The sequence below is a fragment of the Aquarana catesbeiana genome, linkage group LG01, assembly GCF_042186555.1.
Source record: "Aquarana catesbeiana isolate 2022-GZ linkage group LG01, ASM4218655v1, whole genome shotgun sequence".
Taxonomy (NCBI): domain Eukaryota; kingdom Metazoa; phylum Chordata; class Amphibia; order Anura; family Ranidae; genus Aquarana; species Aquarana catesbeiana.
In genome coordinates, this window is record NC_133324.1 from 324,265,274 (window position 1) to 324,287,883 (window position 22,610).

Below are 22,610 nucleotides of genomic sequence, written 5' to 3' on the forward strand. Positions count from 1 at the left end.
AAGATTTTATGTAAGATACAGCAATCCCTTCCTCCATGTGTAAATCCCTTTATACACAGGGCTGTATCTATCCAGAGCTGGTCCTGTGATGTCAATGTGGGATGCTGTGCTCGCTTAGAGTCAGCGTGTAAGATGAGTGTGATGCAGGGGTGGTGTCTCTGCTTTGCTGAGTTGAGAAGTTTGCTGCAGTATAAAAGCTGATGCTGTCCTCTATCTGCCGCAGTGCCCTGCATCTCCCTCACTGTGTGTGTGCATTAGATCCTGGACTGATCCTTTCATCTGTGCAGCTTTTTTCACCCAGTGCATGTTCAGTTATCTTCATCTCTGAATCTCCATCCTCTTGGTTTTCTCTCATTTTATAATCACTGCATATTTGTTTCATCAGATTATTGTTTCTTTACTTTTTTGTATTTTCCTTTGACTTCTCTGTTTCCATAACCTCATCATGCTCAGCTTCGGCCTGGAACGCTCCATGGGTCCCATCACTTATCGCAGACCCCCTAGAGATGCCTATCTTCGCTCAAGCTCTGTCTCCCTCGCCCACAGTGGCAGCAGCAGCTTCCAGTCCCAGACTCGGAGTCGACGAAGTGGCCTTTCCTACAGTGAAAGTCCTGAACCCTCAAATGGGCCAAGGGATGAAAAAGAGGCCTTGCAGGGGCTGAATGACAGGTTTGCTGGCTATATAGATAAGGTGCGGAGACTGGAAGAACAAAATCACAGCTTAACACAAGAAGCAAATGAACTTAGAAAGCAGCAGGCTGGTATCTCTGCCATTGGGCAGTTATATGAAAGAGAGATCCGAGACATGCGTAACCAGCTCCTGAAAATCAACTCTGAAAATAGTCAAGAACAGCTGGAAAAAGATCGCATAAGTGAGGATATTGAGATGCTAAGAATGAAAGCACAAGACGAAGAAAGACTGAAGGAAGAAACTTTGGCTGCAGAGAGGGTACTGAGGCAGTACCTACAGGAGTGCAGCCTAGAGAGTGAGCAGATTGGAAGAAAGGTACAAGCTTTGCAAGATGAGATCACCCACCTGGGCAAAGGTCACCAGGAGGATGTTGAAGACCTTCTTAGCCAGATACAAGGTAGCCAATACACAACTCAGCAACTGGGAGAGCTGCCTGGTCTGGACCTGGCATCTGCCCTGAAAGAGATCAGAGCTCAACTAGAAGGCCACATAGGCAGAAACAACGTGCAGACTGGTGAATGGTTCCAAGGTGAGTGAGATGGAGCAGAAGACAAAACATAGTATTAGCAATCTTGTAAATTGCAGACACTAACCCTCTATGTCCTGTATCTCTCATAACTCAATAGCTTGGAGATAGACCCTTCACTAGATATAAAACCTGCATGCTGTCTTCTTTTGTTATTTTATTTACTTCTGTCTTCTGATTCAGCTTAAAACTTCCAACATAGTTCCTAGAAAATTAGTGAAAAACTGAATTGTACAGATTATTTCACATTTACTGTTGTCTCTATAAATTGCACTTGTGATGTAAAAACTTACTTTAGCAGTGATAAAGACAAACGCATACTGAGAATGGGTTTATGTCTTCAGGCTATGAAGAGGTTACTTTTTTGCAGATGAAATTCCTGAGTCATGGTTAGGTTCTATATTTGTGCCTGCCCCTCCCCTTGATCTTCTCTTGTGCAGCAATGGGAAGAAGGTGCTAATCTTGCGTCACTTGGAAAAGGCAAATCCTGTAATTGATGCAAGTGTGTTCATCTAGCAGACCTGTACAGGAAATTCTGCTAATAACAGTAGGATGATATCAATGATGAGATAAAACTGACTAACTGTTATTTCTAGAGTTATGATAGACAAAAAAATAGAAAACAAATGAAAATCTATACATGTATAGCATTGAGATTTACCTTGGGGAGCTGATTACAGTCATAGGAAGCAGTTCTGCAGTGCAGCGTCACAGCATCATTCAGTCATGTGCTCTGGCACTTGTCAGAACAGTAATATATTGGGTTAATACACTGCATTGGAATTCTTCTTTGGCTTGCCTGTTCATTTTAGCACTATGAATATGCTCTCAATAGACTAGAACAGCATATACCAGTTGAAATACATTGGTATAGTACTGAAATCATACTAATCCACAATCTAGCATCTTTTTAGCAATCTCATTCAGGTCATTGAAGTTCTGCGTCATTCCACTAGCAGAGGGAGAGGTTACATATATTCAGACATTTCACAGGACAGACTTTCTCAAATCAAAAAGAATGTAGCCATGTTATTAGGGAAAAGGAACAAGCATTTAATGAGTAGCACAAATCTAGCAAAAAAGTTAAATATGTTGATTGCTGACAGCATTTCAAAATCAGTGTAGCACATGGATGGTGGTCAGGCCTCTGTTGTATGATGTTGTTGTGTGAAGCTTCAAAGCAGAAGGGAAGAGCCCTTAAAGTGATTGTAAAAGATCGTTTTTTATTTTTTTAAAATAACAAACATATCATACTTACCTCCACTGTGCAGCTTATTTTGCACAGAGTGGCCCCGAACATCCTGTTCTGGGGTCCCCCGGGTGCTCTCGCAGCTCTTCCCCGCATCAGATAACCCCCTAGGAGAAGCGCTCTCCTGAGGGGGTTACCTTGCGGGCGCACTCCCAATCCAGAATTTGCATCTACGGACACAAATGCCCGACTCGGCCCCGCCACCCGGCGCCCGCGTCATTGGATTTGATTGACAGCAGCGGGAGCCAATGGCTGCGCTGCTATCAATCTATCTAATCAAGAGCCCAGACCCAGTGGAGGGAGGGACAGCACGTCCCTGCCGAGGAGATGAAGGGGCTCAGGTAAGTAAAGTGGGGGGGGCTGGGGCGCCGGTAACTGCCAGGTGTTTTTTCACCTTAATGCATAGGATTTACAACCCCTTTAAAGAGATACTAAATGACATGTTTATTCTCCAAAAATAATCCGTACACATCCACTACTTAATGGCCTTGTAGCTTTTTTTTCATAAAATTGTCCCTAGTCCATCTCCTGAGCCAGCAAGAGAAGGTGACTACATTCCTACATACAGTGAGAACATGGAGAACAAATGTAGCCATCCTCTAACAGGAAGTCGCATCAGAGCAGCAAAGAAAAAAAAAAGGAATCTGGAGATTTGGAGGAGGCTGAGAGCAATAGAAAGTGCCTTTTGAGTTTTACATACTTCAATAGATTTATTTTTAAAACCAGTTTAGTGTTACTTTAGGGTTTCTGTGGAATTATATTGTTTAAGGACCTGTTATTTTGATGTATTAGGATATTGGGTGTGGCATAGGAGGACTGGTTTTGAAGACTGATGATACCAATTCCAAAGGGATGATGTAAAAATGTATGTTATATCTTCATTTAGCTAAAGAAAATGCATTTTAAAGTGGCACTTGGATTGAAAATGGCATGGTATAATATGGAGTTTCCTTTCAAGTATATTATAAATGTTTAATGGAAAAAACTGATAGATCGGAAGGGATGGGAGGGGGTACAGCCAATTTGAGGCTATTTTGTTACATCCCTTTTTGCTGACGCAGACAGCAGATGTGATTCAGCAATATTTCCCAAGGGTGTAACAATAACCATAGCAGCCCTATGCAGCTCTTATTTGGCATTAATAGGTTTCTTTCCTCTCCTGACTCCACCTACCCCTGCAAGTTTAAGAGACCACTGCTATTACTGGTACCTTTATGGAACTGATGTATTTTTAATTCACATTCCTCATCATTGGTGCTGTATGGTATTATTGGTGCCTTACATTATTTTTTTTTTCTTTTGATATTTGAATAATAATGATTATGACATGATCACCATCAAAAGCATGAAAACGTAGGCTGGTAACTAGTAGTAAACCTATAAAGATGGTAGTGGGGAGATGGAACCCAAACCTAGATGAAGCCCAGTTTAAGGGAGCCTTTAAAACCTTATAACCTGTTCTTCTAACTGACACAGGGTGTTATTTTTGTGGCTATATGTACTCCATGAATTGATGAATTGATCATTGTGTCATCCCATGTAACATATGTGTCAATCCATGAAATTAATTTAAGTGTGTCTAAACCCTACAACACATTTTTCATATTTTCAAGTTATCAGGCTTTAGCTGTGGTGGCTACATTTGTTTTTCTTTTTCCCTTTATTTTCATCTGGTGATCCTGCCAATATCACACTTCCTGCCCTACAGTGACAATGCTTACTCACTGTACTGTATCTATTTAGAAACAGCGTTGTCAGTCTTGGACAAAACTACAGAATACTTTCCTGTTTAACTTTGTCTATAACAGTGGTCTCCAAACTGTGGCCCGGGGGCCAGATGTGACCCTTTGCTTGCTTTTATCTGGCCCTTTGGACACCATTTCATCCACTGACCCCAATGGAGGGGCACAATTCCTCCTACTGACACCAACAATGGGGCACAATTCTTCGCAAATTACACCAACAATTGGGCCCAATGACACCAATGACGGGGCACAATTCCTTGCAATTACACCAACAATTGGGCCCAATGACACCAATGATGGGGCACAATTCCTCCCAATGACACCAACAATTGGGCCTAATGATGGAGCACAATTACACCAACAATTGAGCCCAATGACCTTAATGATGAGGCACAATTTCTCCCACTGACACAAACGATGAGGCACAATTTCTTTCACTGACACCAACGATGAGGCACAATTTCTCCTAATGACACCAACGATTGGGCCCAATGACAACAATGATGGGGCACAATTCCTCCCAATAACACCAACAATTGGGCACAATTCTGCCCACTGATATTAAAGGTGGGGCATTATTTTCTCCCACTGATGTTAGGACTTTTTCTACTCCCATGGGCCACTGTCTGCCCCTCCCTAAAGTCTGAAGAACAGTAAACTAGCCCCTTGTTTAGAAAGTGTGGAGACCCCTGGTCTATAACATTAGAGAAAGGCGTTGTAGTCTTAGCTGACTTCCTGACAACCTTGTTTGACATAAAAACAGAAGAGTACACAAGACAACCTTGGATTACTGGCAGGAACAACAGATTTTTTGCACTTACTGAACAGATATAACAAATTGCTTTTAATAGTATACAGTATTTAGCTAACCAAAAAATAGCAAAAAGGAGAGGTTCATTGGTAGGGTTTACATATCAGCTATTACCATATTGTTATAGCCAAAATTATGTTTTTCACATTTTCTTAAGCTATTTATAAGAAACTAGCATATATAGTAGATAGCAAATGTGTGCTGTTGCTATCCTATATAATCTATATATTTTGTATTTGTTTATTTCATAATAAAGTATTTACAGTGATTTACTAATAAATGATTTACAGTGAACCTGGAGAAACTAAATGAGGCTTCCCATGTCAATACTCACGCCATACGTTCTGCTAATGAAGAGATCACCAATTATCGTCACCAGTTGCAGAGTCAGATTACTCAGTTGGAAATTCTCAAAGGATCCCAACAATCCCTGGAGCGCCAATGTATGGATCTAGAGGATCGTCACCAGGCAGAAGTGGCATCTTATCAGGTAGAACTTCTAGTTTGTGCTTTTTTCAGCCATGGTTATACACAAATGCACTTTAGAAATTGATTTGAATGAAACAACCAACAATCTGTATTTTCATTATTTCATTATAAGAATTATTTATTTTTCTAGAAGTTAGTACCTATAGAATTTGACAAGGCTGTACCATGTAACAAAATATAATTTGGACCTGCAGCCCCAAATGCTAAAACATATGTCAGTTTATTGAGTAAATTATGTTTCAAATATACTGTTATGGCACTTCATTGAGTTTTGATGCATACTGTACATACGAAACACAGGTTGGTTTGGGATCTGGGATATGATATCTAGAACCAGAGTTGACCTGAAATAGTGTTTGCCTAAACTATGGTTCTTTCTGACACTTAAGAAGTATTAAGCCCAAAATAAAACCTTATGTTGCAACTTACCAATTCTTTGATGTGCTAGCTGTATGCCTAATACGTAATATATGTATGGCCATACACGATTCCCCCATACAGTGCTGACAGGGGAATCAGCAATTGTCTTCTCACTGCGGAATGGGGGGCGGGGGCAGCCGTGATTATTGCTAGCAGGTATAGCAGCCACTAGCAATTATCGCAAGAGAATCCAGCAGACTGGTTGTACCCAAGGTGATTGATCGATCAACTTGGCACATTCAGTCTGCCCATTAACGGTTCAAATTTTGTCCGGTTCCTGCTGAACTGGTTGAGATTCGAACCGTGTATGGCCAGCCTTAGTTTCCTTTTTAAGGCTTTCTTTCTTCCATTTTCATCTGGTGCTCTAGGTAGCAAGTCTATGGCTTTTGAAAAGAAATACTCTCTTGGAGTTACAGGGATGAGACAGACCATTTAACACTGACAGGGGTGTTTAAAATGATCAGCTTTTATTTATGTAAAACCTTTTATCCCAAAAGGTAAAAAACAATTTTTTGCTGTAAAAGTATGAGCTGGAGTTTGGCTTCAATTTGTTACTTTATTTAAATCTGCTAGTACTTCTAACACTCCCCTCCCTCAGACTGACAATGCGGCTGTCCAAATCTGCCCCCTGTCCTCCTTCATCCAGAATGGTGTCTGTATAATACAGGAGGTATGTGTTTGGCCAGATCACCAGAAAATAGATGGAAAAAAGACTTAAAAAGACAACTAATACAGCCACCAATCCATCATGATTGGTAAGCTGCAATTTATTACATTTTTGGTTTTGGGTAAATACCACTTTAAGTCGTGGCAAATTTGGGGCTGTTAAGAAAGTGATAGCAAAAAAATATATTATAGTTTTGCTATAATAAGGTGAATAATGCACATCATCCTACACAGTCAAATGGAAAAAACAAAGGGAAATCCCTTCACTGTGAAGATACAGTGCGGACGGAAAGTATTCAGACCCCCTTACATTTTTCACTCTTTATTATATTGCAGCCATTTGCTAAAATCATTTAAGTTCATTATTTTTCCTCATTAATGTACACACAGCACCCCATATTGACAGAAAAACACAGAATTGTTGACATTTTTGCAGATTTATTAAAAAAGAAAAACTGAAATATGACATGGTCCTAAGTATTCAGACCCTTTGCTCAGTATTTAGTAGAAGCACCCTTTTGATCTAATACAGCCATGAGTCTTTTTTGGAAAGATGCCACAAGTTTTTCACACCTGGATTTGGGGATCCTCTGCCATTCCTCCTTGCAGATCCTCTCCAGTTCTGTCAGGTTGGATGGTAAACGTTGGTGGACAGCCATTTTTAGGTCTCTCCAGAGATGCTCAATTGGGTTTAAGTCAGGGCTCTGGCTGGGCCATTCAAGAACAGTCATGGAGTTGTTGTGAAGCCACTCCTAAGTATTCATACCCCTTGAAATTTTCCACATTTTGTCATGTTACAACCAAAAATGTAAATGTATTTTATTGGGATTTTATGTGATAGACCAACACAAAGTGGCACATGTAAATGTGGAGTTGAAGGAACATGATAAATGGTTTTCAAAATTTTTTACAAATAAATATCTAAAAAGTGTGGCATGCATTTGTATTCAGCGCCCTTTACTCTGATAGCCGTAACTAAAATCAAGTGGAACCAATTGCTTTCAGAAGTCACCTAAATTAGTAAATAGAGTCTACCTGTGTGTAAATGTAATCTCAGTATAAATACAGCTGTTCTGTCAAGCCCTCAGAGGTTTGTTAGAGAACCTTAGTGAACAAACAGCATCATGAAGGCCAAGGAACACAGCAGACAGGTCAGGGATAAAGCTTTGGACAAAGCAGGGTTAGGTTATAAAAAAATATCCCAAGGTTTGAACATCTCATGGAGCACTGTTCAATCCATCATCCAAAAATGGAAAGAGTATGGCACAACTGCAAACCTACCAAGACATGGCCGTCCACCTAAAGGGGTATGAATACTTTTTCAAGGCACTCTATCTATCTATCTATCTATCTATCTATCTATCTATCTATCTATCTATCTATCTATCTATCTATCTATCTATCTGTCTCATATGATCAGAAATTGCACTTTGTTTTGGTAACATGATGAAACCCCTTTGTGTGTTATTTAAAGAAATATTCTGAAAACCATATCTTTTTGTTTACAACAGGACACTCTGCAACAACTGGAAAATGAGCTAAGAAACACTAAATGGGAAATGGCTGCACAGATTCGGGAATATCAAGATTTACTGAATGTTAAGATGGCCTTAGATATAGAGATTGCAGCCTACAGGTATAAAAGGGAGAACCTAGGTAGAACTAAATGTTATTAATATACTGGTACTTCCAGTAAAAAAAACTCTTGCATCTGTTGCTGAAGATTTTATATGTTTAATGTTGTTATTTTAAATACTTGTTGATGCTCAAATGTAACTTTTATACCTAAATAGATTTTTAGTTGAGCCACTTCAGATGTTTTTCATGAAATTCCATTAGGGAAATACATATTATACACAAAAAGGAGGTGGGTTATTAGATTAATAGTAATTAATTACTTTAATTAGAAGGAAAGGCTTAACATAAAACTGACTTTAAAATGTTGTTTCCTATTGCCCTGCACACATTATAGCATATGTAAATTGCTTTTCTCTATGCGGTCACATGACTGCAAACCTCTGCCTGCTCTGTGTAATTGTATAACTGGCAGGCAGGAACTTTATCCCCGCCAATAACACCAAGAGTTAAGGATGCCGCCAGGTGCTATCACCTCTGTAAAGCTGGCCATACATTATACAATTTTCTTATTCAATTTCCTTTAGCCTTGCCTTCAAGTATGTAGTGCAAGGACCTGCCTGATTATATACAAATTGAAAGTGTTTAGGTTTGCCCTCATATTATATGGTTTTGGTAAATCTAAAGAACAATTTTACAAGAAAATTGTATAGTGTATGGCCAGACTAAGTAATTCAGCCTTGATATCGGCTCTGCACATTTGCACAGAGGAGTCAAAGCTTTGCAGTCATTTTGATTTATTGACTTTCCTTCTACTTTAAAGTGGAACTGAACTAAAAAAGTGCATATTTGCTATGTTTTAACCACTTCAGATCCGCGCTATAGCCGAATGATGGCTACAGCACGGATCTGCTATTGACGTCTATTGACGTCCTCCCCTTTCAAAGCTGGCCACGCCCCTGTGATCGCCCGAGTCAATGAGCTCAATGAGACTTGGGTGATCACAGATCGGAGTAAGGGGTCGATCCCGACCCCTTACCACGTGATCGGCTGTCAGCCAATGACAGCCGATCACATGATGTAAACAGAGGATCGGTAATCATTTTTTTTTTCTTCTCACGCTGACAGCGTGAGGAGAAAAAAAAGCCGATCACTGGTTTCTGTTGAAGGGACATCAGTCCCGAACAGGGAGAGGCGAAGCCACCTCATATGTGCCCACCAATCAGTGCCCACAGTGCTCACCAATCAGTGCCCACAGTGCCCATCAATCAGTGCCCACAGTGCCCACCAGTCAGTGCCCACCAGTACATCAGTGCTACCTATCAATGCCCACGAGTGCCACCTATCCATGCCCACCAGTGGTGCCAATCAGTGCCTCATCAGTGCCACCTAGCAGTGCTGCCTATCAGTGTCCCCTACCAGTGCTGATCAGTGCCCATCACTGCCACCCATCAGTACCCATCACTGCCACCCATCAGTGCCACCTATTAGTGCCCTTCAGTGCCACCTATCAATGCCCTTCAGTGCCGCCCATCAGTGCCACATCTCAGTGCCCACCAGTGCCACCTCATCAGTGCCCACCAGTGCCCGCCTATTAGTGCTCATCAGTGCTACCTTATTAGTGCCCATCAGTGCCGCCTTATCAGTGCCCATCAGTGTCGCCTTATCAGTGACCATCAGTGTCACCTTATCAGTGCCCATCAATGCAGCCTATTGGTGCCCATCAGTGCAGCCTATCAGTGCCCATCAGTGTAGCCTCATCAGTGTACATCAATGAAGGAGAAAAATTACCTGTTTGCAAAATTTATTACCAAAATATAAAACGGTTTTGTATTTTTTTTTTTTTTAAATTGGTCTTTTTTAATTTTTTTAACAAAAAATAAAAAACCCAGAGGTGATCAAATACCACCAAAAGAAAGCTCTATTTGTGGGAAAAAGATGATAAGAATTTCATTTGGGTACAGTGTTGTATGATTGCGCAATTGTCATTCAAGGGTGACAGCGCTAAAAGCTGAAAATTGGTCTGGGCAGGAGAGGGGTTTAGGTGCCCAGTAAGCAAGTAGTTAAGGACATTTTAAAATGTTAACAGTGGCTAAGCCACACTAAAAAATGGACCTCCTGAAAATTAGCAGTGTACTTTGGTATGTAAGTGTGTCAAGGCAGTTTCTACTGACTCATAGCTATATATCTGTGTTGTGAATCTAAGGCACTGCTGTCTCTGACTATTAAAGTGGAAGTAAGCTTCTACTTGCTTTCTCTTGCTTTTACCTATAGGTAAGCCTATCATAAGGCTTACCTATAGGTAGTGTAAATATCTCCTAAACATTCGCCGTTTAGGAGATATTTAGTGTACATGCAGCCAGTGACATCACTTGCACATGCACTCTGAAGGAACGTCCACCTGTGCCATTTCCTCAGAGCCCTGTGCCATGAATGGCGGCTCCCGCGCGCATGTGCATGAGTGATGTCATTGCGGGGCCGGCCAGTCACAGAGACGGAGTTTCAAACCCGGAAGCAAGATGGGTGAGGATGAGAGTGCCTGCAGTGTTGACATTTCGGTGCTGGAAGAGCTTTGTTTTAAGGTAAGTGTAACATATTGTGCCAGTATGCGATGCATGCTAGCACATTATGATGTTACCTTGCAGGTACAAAAAAATAAAAAAATGTACAGTGGTTTACAACCGCTTTAATCTCAGGAGATTCAGAGTGAGATTTGGTGATGACGCTACTGTGCTGCTCACTGTTCTCCTTACTGGAGGCCCTGACATGAGAAAGCAAAACCCTGCTTCTACCAATGTGACCACCTCCACACAGGGACACAGTATATGACAAGGCATGTAATTCAGTAGTTGGGAAAGATAAGCTGCTGGGAGAATACAGGCAATACTGGTAGCTAGTCCTTTGCCCTCTGCACACCTTTTTTTTTGTGTAGCTTCAAAAGTTTTGTTTCTATTTAAAGGGAATGTATAGTGATTTACTATATATTTTCTTTATGTGTTTAATATGTTCAGGACTACAAAATATTATTTCTGAGAATGTATTTCCTTTTTTAGATAGGTACATATAGAAAAATTGCTTATGACTATTTTGCGTTTTCTTTATTTTTATTTGTAATATTGAGCCAGCAGGTGGAACTTGCTCCTTTTTTCATCGTTGTCAGTCCCTCCTTAGCCTCTAAGCTAAAATTTACACACACAGCAATGTGTTTACAGTACTTCTGTCTTTAAGAAAATGACTTATGTGATTATATTATTTGAGCAGAGTTCATTTTCAGTACTATTACACTTATTTTTGTAAACCTTCCCTCCTCCCAGTTTTTCTCACCTGTTCCCAATCTTCCGAGATCTTTGCTGTACAGACTTTTTGACACTGAATAGCTTTTTGTTCGAATCTTTTCTGTAGACCCAGCAAATGCTGGAATGTAATTATTTGGACAGTATTTAAATAAGACTTTTAGAATGATAGGAAGAAAGTGAATAGAAAAAAGGGGATAGTAAAGGGTGTCCAGGATGTCTAGGAAGAAGAATGAGGGGTTATGTTTAACTGGAATTCCATCTCTTCTAATTCTTCCCTTTTGCTATAGGATCAGGGCTTTTTTTTCTTCCAGCAGGAGTGCGGGGGAACAGAGTTCTGGCACCCCCAGCAGTGAATGTATGTAATGGCAAGGGGTGCTGGAGGGTCTATTGATGCTGTGTGCTGTGGGATCTATTGTCGCTGGGGGGGTGTAGTGTTGCTGGTGGGGAATCTATGTTGCTAGGGCAGGGGAGGTCTTATGTTGTTGGGGGGTCAAATGTTGCTGGGAGGGATTTACTGTTGAAGGAGAGGTCTAGCTATTGTTTCTGGGGGTGTCTATTGTTGTGGGGGATCTATTGTTGATTGGGGTCTATTGTTGCTGGAGGGGGATCTTTTGTTGCTGGCTGCAGGGGACCTGTTTCACTGCTTTTCTTGTTATCATGAACAAATTACTTACAAATTACTTAACACCACAAAATGTTACTTGGTTCTGTATTCTCTAAAAGGAATGGTGCTCGGAGGTGGGTAGGGGGCGGAAACAAGGGGAGACTCAAAAAGGGAAAGTTCCTGCACCTTTTCTCTGAGAAAAAAAGTCCGGTTTAGGATTATATAGCAGTGATTGGTTTAAATTGTTGAAAAGGTAGTGCTCGGCCTATGGTTACCATTACTTTTTTGCGTTCATGTCATAAAGTATGGTCGTTTTTTTGTTGACTTAGTGGTACCATGACATTTTCTGTTTAACCTGCGAAATTGTGAGTATGGTTTAACTTTTGCTAGGGTCTCTTTGGCAGCCATTGAAGATAAAATTAAGGAGTTTGAATTATTGATTATGGACTTCAGATTAGTGGGTCCTGAGGGCAGGAGTTGAGAACCACTGTTTTAAAGTGTCACCAAACCCACATCATAAAAAAAACTATCAATAAATGGTTTATTATATGCTGTTCATACTCACTCAGTCACTATGAGATTTGTTTTCTGTATTCTGCAAACAAACTGGTTTATCCTGCTGTTCTCTGTCTCCCTCTTCTGTTCAAGTCCCCAATGCAGTTAGCAGCTCTGCACATGCTCAGTTTTCAGTGAGTTTCTATGCTGAGCATTTCCCTATCACATCTGAGCAGCCCATGTGACTAAAGAAATAAACATGTAGGTGTATACACAGAGGTAAATGACAGCCCACTTCCTCCCTCCTCCTTCATGTCCACTAACCAGCTAAACACAATAGGGGCAGGTTATTACATGTAGAATAATGGAGGCTTAACCTTCCTCTTATTCTAAGACACAGGCTGGATGGGCGTGGCACAGCCTGTGACTGGCAGAAATCCGCCCACACCATGTTATTGCTAAATAATAATTAAGACTTTATTTCAACATTTATATTTGTATGACAATTTAAAATAGTTTATTTATATTAATTATTTATTTATACTCTGTATTCCAAAGGTTGTTTTTTTTTCTTTTTGATTTTTTTCTTTTTTTTTGTATATGTGACCAGTGGCAAAGGACCAGAAGGTCCCCCTGCAGACAGACTGAGAAAGATCTGGGTCATGTGACATCTGTATATTGATTAGGAAAAAAGTATTTAGATTTTTTTTTTAATTAAAATAATTACAGTGCCACATACAGAAATAGAAGGGAAAATGTAAATCAAAGAGTATATGTTTAGTATCACTTTAAGCCTAATTTGTATCAAATCTTAAGAGCTGCACAAATATTCAGATAATCAGCTTTGGACAATTTTAATCGAGTTAAAGGTATTATAAACCTTCCTACCTGCACCTTGTGTTTTTCATCTGCATAAGATGTACATTAATCTTGTAGTTTCATTGTGTAATTTCCTGGCCTGTACACACAGTATAGGTAGAGTAAATCTTCACATTCTGGTGTCAGAAATGTCTGTTTTCAAAGATGACACTGCAAGGCACTGCATAGGTTAATGCCTTTGTGGGAAGTCTAAGAACTGACACTTTCTGTGAAGAAATTTCATTTCCACAGTCCCTGGGTTTCTCAGTCTAGCACTGGTGCAGGTGCAGTAATTTACCTTGAACACAGCCACAAACATGCAGAGCATTCATAGAGAGCTCACCATGCTGGAAGAGATGTTTTTTTTTAACAAAAATTAGTGGCGCAACACAGAGGAAATCACATCGATATGATGCTGCATAACCAGAAACAAAATGTTGCCTGTCTTTTTAGCACACAGGGACAAGCTAGGGGAATGTATACATGGACATAGGGGACTTGTACAGCCACACCATGTGAGCCCATCATTACAAGGTAAGGCAAACAAATGACACAGGGAATATAACTACACTAATACCTAGTGAAAACAAAAACCAAAAACATTTGAACGTGTATAATACCTTTAAACTAAATGTAAAATGATACAGTGATAAGATTCTAAGTGGAACTTTCCAGACAATATACTGCTAAATATAAGCATGCAATGATTTTTATTGTTGAGATTATACATTTTTTTAACTGTTCTCACTGTATTATAGTAGCTCTGATGCATGACAATATCATAAAGCATGTTTGCTATTTTTTTCTCTAGAAAACTACTGGAAGGAGAAGAATGTCGCATTGGAACAAGTTTTGATCATTTTCCATTTGACGACAGAACTCCAAGAATCCCAAGTACACCAAAGCATATTAAAGTGAAAAAAGAAGAAAAAATTAAGATTGTGGAGAAATCAGATAAAGAAACTGTAATTGTAGAGAAGCAGACAGAGGAAACGCATGTCACTGAAGAGGTAACAGAAGAAGAAGAAATAATTACATCTCCTGAAAAGGAATCTGCAACAGGTGAGAAGACACCTGAGGAGCTATCAGAGAAGGAGGGGGAGGATGAAACAACAGAAATAGATGAAGTAGAAGATGAGAAAGAAGGAGAGCATGAAGATAGTAAATCAACAGAGGGGACAGAGGACAGAGAGATTGAATCAACTGAAGGTGGGGAAGAAAATGAAAAAATTGAGAAACCTGGAATCAAGGAACCAAGCAAGATAAAGGAACCCGAAGTAATAGCAAAAGATAAAGAAACAAATGATAAAGACACAAAAAAGGAAGACAAGGGGAAATCAGGAAAGAGTGAGGATGGACAATTAGTGCAGAAAAAAGTGAAAGAGGAACCAAATGACATAGATAAACAACCTTCAAAGAAAGAAGAGAAATCTGAGCCAGCAAAAAAAGAAGAACCTTCTAAAAATGATGAAAAAATTGCCAGCAAAAAAGAGGAAAACGAGTCAGACACCAAGGACGAAAAGAAGAAACCTACTAAGAAAGATGACAGAGGCCTTGCAGAGGACACAGAAAAAGAGAAGCTTCCCAAGGAGGATGAAAAGAAAACTGTAAAGGAAGATGAGAAGACAAAAGACAAAAAATCAATTCAGGAAGAGGATACAAATGCTACTAAGATAGAAGACAAAAAAACAACTAAGGAGGAAGAAAAGAAGCCTTTAACAGAGAAAGAAAAGAAACCAGCTAAGGAAGAGGAAAAGAAACCTTCTGTGGAACTAGAAAAGAAACCGACTAAGAGTGCGGAGGTAGATGAACAAAAGAAGCCAGAAAAGACACTAACAAAAGCAGAGGAAAAGAAACCTACCAAAGAAGAAGAAAAAAAGTCAGATAAGGCAGAGGATAAGAAACCATCTAAGTTGGAGGAAAAGGAACCTGCAAAGGAAGAAAAAAAGAAACCAGCCAAGGAAGAGAATGGGAAACCAGCTGAAGAGAAGGTAAAACATCCTTCTAAGGAAGAACAGAAAAAGCCATCTGTAGTAGAGGAAAAGAAACCAGCAAAAGCAGATGAAAAAACACCCATCAAGGAGGAAGAGAAGAAACCAGCTAAAGCAGAGGAAAGGCCACCCACCAAAGAAGGAGAAAAAAAAACAGCAGCAGAAGAGAAGAAACCAGCAAAGGTGGAAGAAAAACAAATCACCACGGAAGAAGACAAAAAGCCAAGTAAGGCAGAAGAAAAGAAACCAGTTAAGGCAGAGGAAATGCAACCAGCTAAGGGAGAGGAAAAACAACCTACAAAAGAAGAAAAGAAGCCAGCTAAGGCAGAGGAGAAAAAGCCAGACAAAGAGGGGGAAAAACAAACAGTTAAGCAGGAAGAAAAAAAGCTGGTTAGTGCAGATGAGAAGAAATCCACTAAAGCTGAAGAAAAGGAACCAGTGAAGAAGGAAGAAAAGAAACCCAAGGTTGAGCAAAAGCAGGCAGTTATTGATGAAGAAAAGAAACCAGCTAAGGCAGAGGTAAAGCAACCAGTTAAGGAGGATGAAAAGAAGCCAGCTAAAGCAGAAGGGAAAAAGCCAGCTAAAGAAGAAGAGAAACAACCAATTAAGGAGGATGGAAAAGAGAAGAAGCCAGCTAAAATTGAGGAAAAACAACCAGTTAAGGAAGATGGAAAGAAGCCAGATAAGGCAGCGGAGAAGAAGCCAGCTAGAGTAGAGGAAAAGCAACCAGTTAAGGAGGATGAAAAGAAGCCAGCTAAAGCAGATGAGAAGAAACCAGCCAAGGTAGAGGAAACGCAACCAGCTAAGGAGGATGAAAAAAAGACACCTAAAGCAGAAGAGAAGAAACCAACCAAAACAGAGGGAAAGGAGCCAACTAAAGAAGATGAAAAGAAAGCAGGCAAGGTAGAGGAGAAAAAAACAGCCAAGGCGGAAGAAAAGAAACCAGCTAAAGTAGAGGAGAAAAAAACTGAAAAAGAAGAAGAAAAGAAGCCAGTTAAGGAGGAAGAGAAGAAACTTACTAAAGTAGAGGAAAAAGATGTAAAGCCAGCTAAAGTAGATGAAAAAAAGCCTGCAAAGGTAGAAGAAAAACAGCCAGCTAAAGAAGAAGGTAAACTGTCAGTTAAAACAGAAGAAAAAGGTTCATCTAAAGTAGAAGATAAATCACAAAAAACAGAAAAGTCACCAAAGACAAGTGATTCAACAAAAAAATCTGAAAAAGAGCAAGGTATAACAAGTAAGGTAGAAAAAAGTGAGAAGTCTTCTGGTACAGACCAAGTAGAGAGTGACTCAACTCAGGTAGGGAAGAAAGGTGCAAAATAAACTAACCTAATAAAGACTAGACCAAGCAGATGGTTGGATCCACCAAAGAGGTCACTAGAGATCCAAGAATCATACTCTGGAACTGTCAACCTCAGAGACTATGCCTTGACTTGGTGAACCCCACTGTATTTCTGATAAGCAGAATGAACAATAAGCTAGCCACAAACTAGAGTGACCAGGAGCAACATTAGCTCTGCAGGGTGCTCTAGTTCAGTGGTTCAAACCTATTCTTAAGAAACCGCAACACTTATGTGCTACCAATCACGTAGAATTTGCTTATGGGATATATACCAAGGGTGACAAAAGGGGGGCAATGGCAATATGATATTGCATTATCTATTCCACTTGCAATTATAGCTATGACTATAGGATGTAGGTATAATTTTGTGATTCATGAAAAACCTTGGGGACATTTTGGCACTAACATATAAAAGTGGAAAAGGAAAGGCTAAAGAAATAATTGATATAGGAGGATTGATTTTGGCTAATGAGTAGTCACAGGAGGAGTCAATTGGAAGGTGAGTTACAGTATGAAATGTGTAGGATTTAAAGGAAGGTCAGTGTGAGAATACTTCACAAAAATGTTGCCATGCATAGCCTTAGAAGTTACCTTCAGATCAATTGTTAGGTTGTGGTGGTCTTCAGGGCACATAGAAGCTCTAATTATTGATGCAGATCTCCTGCCACACAGATAAAATTAAAAATCGCCTAGAGATACATACATGTATGATCCTATGTTAGTCAAAAGTTCTGAAAAGTTTAATTTTTTCAAACCCTTAAAAAAGTTACTGGAAAATTTCCACATTGATTAATTAGATGGTACGCATTGTAAAGACACTTCAAGTGGTGCCATGATTCTTGTGAACTCTTCTAAGACCTTTAAAAATCAGCAGCAGCAGTAGAGTACAATGATCCCTACATTCTACTGTTTTATATTCTGGCATAGCATATATATTCAAATAGAATCAGCTGCATAAGCTGCTGTAGTGTTTACATTTCTGATAAACTTTTGAAAATGAATGCGAATCTGAGTACTGTTTTCCAGCATTTCAATGAATCATGTAACCAGGCTATGTTTAATATATACAGATGACAGAGAGATGCCCACATTCTCATTGTTTCTAAAGTGAATTTCTAAAGTAAAGATAAAATAAATTGCCATTACCACACGATATTTAAAAAATGAGATCAATTATACAAGTGCCAAATTGGCAAAAACAAATTATGTGAGACGTGGTTAGGGAGAAGGACTGGGTTTTGTGAAGCCTTCACTTATAATAATTCTCCAAAGTAGGAAAGCCATTTATGCTTGGGTATTATCCATCAAAGTCTTCCTATATGAAGATCCAGATGAAAAAAAACATCTATAGACCCACAAACCAGAAGGTTCTTCTAGTTGAAGATGCCTTCTCAGCATAATAATGAATGTAATGAAAAAAAATCAGGGATGTAACACGGAATTGTTCAGCCGTATACAGGAGCAGACAGTCACATCAAAGGCATATGCACTTTCTGTCTGGTAACTGCACTGCAGCAGAACTTCCAGTATGAACAATTTCGCCTGGAACTCAATGGTCTATTACACTTCCAAATTATTATCTATATGTATTAAAAATGCTGCATAAATGTCACATGCTGGAAAATTACTTAGCAGTCAATTCAGCTCAGGTTAATGCCATAGGAAGCAAGTTGAAAGAACAGGATCAAAAAAGACCAAGAACGATGTTATGAAATGGGTTATGATGTATGCTAGAGTTTCAGTCTGCGTAGTTAATGATGCACTAATCCAGCCCTGAAAAACTGCTTTTCAATTTGTGCAATATATAGTTATGTATTAATAAAATTCTTTCAAACACATTAGAGATGTGAGTTCTTAATAGTAAATGTAGACGGGATGGTTATCTGCGTTAAAGAAAATCAGACTTGAATTTACCAGGCTTCTATGAGTTCTGTTCTGTTATAACTGTTTATGTATACAATGGCTTCAACTAATTTATAAATCCTTAGCTCAGTTCATGAGCCACATTCTAATATTGTAACTACTGGCAAGTCACAAAAGTGCAAAAACATAAAAAGAAACTAAAGGAGACTGGAATTTTTTTAAGGATAGGAATACAGTCCAAGAGAAACAGCTGTAACTGAATTGATAGATAATAAATGTGTGTTATCTATCATTTAAATTTCAAGTTTTTTACCACCAAGAACTGTTATGGATATTGAAGCTTAACAGTCCTTAGATGTGGTGGCTGCATTAGATTTCTTTCTTCGGGCCTTTATTCCCTTATTTTTACTTGATGATCTTGCCAGTAACACGCTTGTCCTAGAGTGACAATGCCGACTAACTGTACTGAGTCTAAGGAAATGTGTTGTCACTCTAGTACTGAATGTGTGTTAAAATTATATAACACCTCCAATCACCTCTTCCCAAACACAGGAGGGAAGTGTTCTGTAGTCAAAAAGGTAAGAAAAAGACAAAAAGTGGAGAGAATAAAGTAATGTAAAAAATGAGTAAATACTTGTATGGGGGGGGGTTCTGTCTGTATAAACTAACCCCCAACCCTCCATACCTCCAAGCTGTAAATTACAACATCACCTTAGCAGGTCCCAAGCAGCCAAAGGGGAAGAGACCAACGTGAGCACTCAACAGCTCTCAGTAGATATACAGTAGTTAAGGTATGTGGAACAGGTGAAGGAGTACCTGAAGTGTTCCCATACCTTTCAAGTGAACTTGAAGGAATCAAGTTTGGCATTGTCCCAAGAGAGCAGTCTTTCTATGTGACAGAGAAGAGTCCATCTTAACAGCCGAGTCCATCAAAGATGGGGAAATGGTTTACACCAGCATCTGGCAATGATCTAACATACAGAGGTTATAAAATGTTTAAGAAAACAATTTTTTTTGTTCGGTTTATTATCTACCAAGGTAATATAAAGTAATCTGAGGAGTGTTTGGGATTTTTTCACCTACCAGTTTGAAAGAGATTGTAAGTATTTTGTTCTAGAAGGGATGAATCCAAGGCATGTGCTCCAAATATGTGTCAGAGCCTGCAAGCACCTCCAGCAAGTATACAGGATAGTTGAATCAATTTTATGTAGGTTTAATGGACAACAGTGCCATCTGGAAATAGGTTAATAGTTATGTTCCAGTGCCCTTGAGGACACAGTGGTCCAGTGTGTGAACATAGAGAACTTATCCCAGTCTAAAACATTAGTAGAGATGTTCAATTCCACCTCCCACTTATATTTAAAGCCAGGATCTTGGGGAAACAATTCCCTTACTTAGGCTGGGTTCACACTATGTGCGGCTGCACAGCAGGGGGTCCAATGTGTCCCTGTTGACCTCTTCAGGTATTAATTTTTGTCTGAATTCGGATCTAAAACTGAGCCAAAGATGCACAGGACTCTGCGGACGCCCCAGAAATGTGTGAATCAGGTCCATTTAGAGCCGGTCACACTCTCCTGTCATGCGAATTGGATGTGGGGAAACCCGCATCCAATTCGCAATAGTGTGAACCCAGCCTAAATGTTGATATATAAAAGACAAAGCATGGTTGGGTCTATAAATTTGAGAGAGAAGGAACTCAAAATCCATGGAGGGTCTGTTAAGCGTATCAAGAGAGTGTAGTGATCCTAGATACTGTTTCAGCTGTGAGTACTCAAGCCAGTCCCTGGAAGGGTTATGACAAGTCGGGATAACCGGTGAAAAAGAGGGATTTTTTTCCCTATGGATCAAATGGCTCAATAATGCCTTGTCAGTCCACTTTCAGGAGGAAAAATAGGAATCTGTTAAAGTAGAGGGGAATTTATTGTTTCCAAATAGAGGGATTAAAGGACTAGGCCAAGTGGAGAGCAGACCTATATGTATATAAGTGTCCCAAATCCTAAGAGCGGCAGCTAATATCCAAGACAAGGACGTCAGATCTAGGGAGATAAGTTTATTTTCCAGGACAGCCCACAGTTTAGGAGAGCCCTTCTGATACCAATCTATAAGTCTGATCAATGTAAAGGCATGAAGCTACAAGGACACATTTAGTAAGGCCACCCACCAATCTTGGGTAGTGTCAAAATGGTATATTTGATTCTAGGCTTTTTTATGGTGTGAAGTTGTGTATGGCCATATTGATATGGAATAAAAAACCTGGGGACGGTTATATGGGGACTGTTTGAAAGGTGTACAATAGTTGTGGTAAAATAACCAGCTTGATGATATTCATGCGGCCAAACCATTAAAAGTGCAGTTTATTGTAAGATTGTAGCAGTTCCAGACCTTATGTAATAGCGGCGTATAATTTAGATCTGCAAGTTTGGACAAAGTGTCCTCATGTTACCACTTGAAAAAAAATTTGCCTGGGTGTATCTTAAGTCATGGGTGGTTACGGAAATATACTGTATAAGGCCTGTTTTATCATATTGCTAAAACTGAAACAGATTGCCTAATTATATGACCAATCTCTGATATTAAGTGAACATAATCATAGGTGCTAAAACATATATATATAAAATCTCTTATATCAAAATCATATACATATGACATCAACCCCTTAAAACAGCTCAGTACAGCTTTTTTTTTTTTTTTTTTACTGAGCTAAAATACAGCCCATTAATTGTAATGTGCCTATACACATTACAATGTGCACATTAGGCATGTAAACAAGAGCCATGCATTCTTCAGTAATAAATCTGAATTTTTGGTCAGTAATTTACACCTCATGCACGCAGATGTGTGCAAATTCGCGTGACCTCGCACAAATGTGCACGATCGCATGCAAAAATGTGTCCAAATGCCCATTTACAGATTGTGCAGAACGAAAATGCAAGAATAAGTTTTTACACACGTGCGCGAAAATTGCGCAAAGGCATATGCGTGCAAATACAAACAAAAAAAAAAATGTGAAAAAGTAGATCCTCAAACAGGAGTATCGTGTGCAAGAGGCCTTAATGACTTAAAAAAAATTCCAAAACATGAAAAAACAGCAATGAATTGAAAGTAGCATTCCCTCATAAACTATGTGCTTCAGTTCAAACACATGTCAGTGTTTAGGGCGCTTCAACCTTACTTGTGAGCATCTCGTCGGGACTTTTTAAATGTTTTTTATACATGAATAAAATGTGAGTATTTTACCTCAGGAGTGGCTGAGTAATATGTAACTGTCAAAATATACTACACTATATGCGGACATTTTCTTTATATACAGTGGGGACAGAAAGTATTCAGACCCCCTTAAATTTTTCATTCTTTGTTATATTGCAGCCATTTGCTAAAATCATTTAAGTTCATTTTTTTTCCTCATTAATGTACACACAGCACTCCATATTGACAGAAAAACACAGAATTGTTGAAATTTTTGCAGATTTATTAAAAAAGAAAAACTGAAATATCACATGGTCCTAAGTATTCAGACCCTTTGCTCAGTATTTAGTAGAAGCACCCTTTTGATCTAATACAGCCATGAGTCTTTTTGGGAAAGATGCAACAAGTTTTTCATACCTGGATTTGGGGATCCTCTGCCATTCCTTCTTGCAGATCCTCTCCAGTTCTGTCAGGTTGGATGGTAAACGTTGGTGGACAGCCATTTTTAGGTCTCTCCAGAGATGCTCAATTGGGTTTATGTCAGGGCTCTGGCTGGGCCATTCAAGAACAGTCACGGAGTTGTTGTGAAGCCACTCCTTAGTTATTTTAGCTGTGTGCTTAGGGTCATTGTCTTGTTGGAAGGTAAACCTTCGGCCCAGTCTGAGGTCCTGAGTACTCTGGAGAAGGTTTTCATCCAGGATATCCCTGTACTTGGCCGCATTCATCTTTCCCTTGATTGCAACCAGTCGTCCTGTCCCTGCAGCTGAAAAACACCCCCACAGCATGATGCTGCCACCACCATGCTT

General features: G+C 39.5%; 1 protein-coding gene across 1 annotated transcript; it reads left to right on the forward strand.

Annotated features, from left to right (window-relative positions):
- The first annotated feature begins 202 nt into the window (after positions 1-202).
- On the forward strand, positions 203-18,108 carry NEFH (neurofilament heavy chain). The gene is made up of 4 exons (XM_073630656.1): positions 203-1,220; positions 5,313-5,512; positions 8,109-8,233; positions 14,237-18,108. Exons 1-4 carry the CDS (start codon positions 446-448, stop codon positions 16,734-16,736), a joined length of 3,600 nt encoding a protein of 1,199 aa, XP_073486757.1. The 5' UTR covers positions 203-445; the 3' UTR covers positions 16,737-18,108.
- The last annotated feature ends 4,502 nt before the right edge of the window (positions 18,109-22,610 follow it).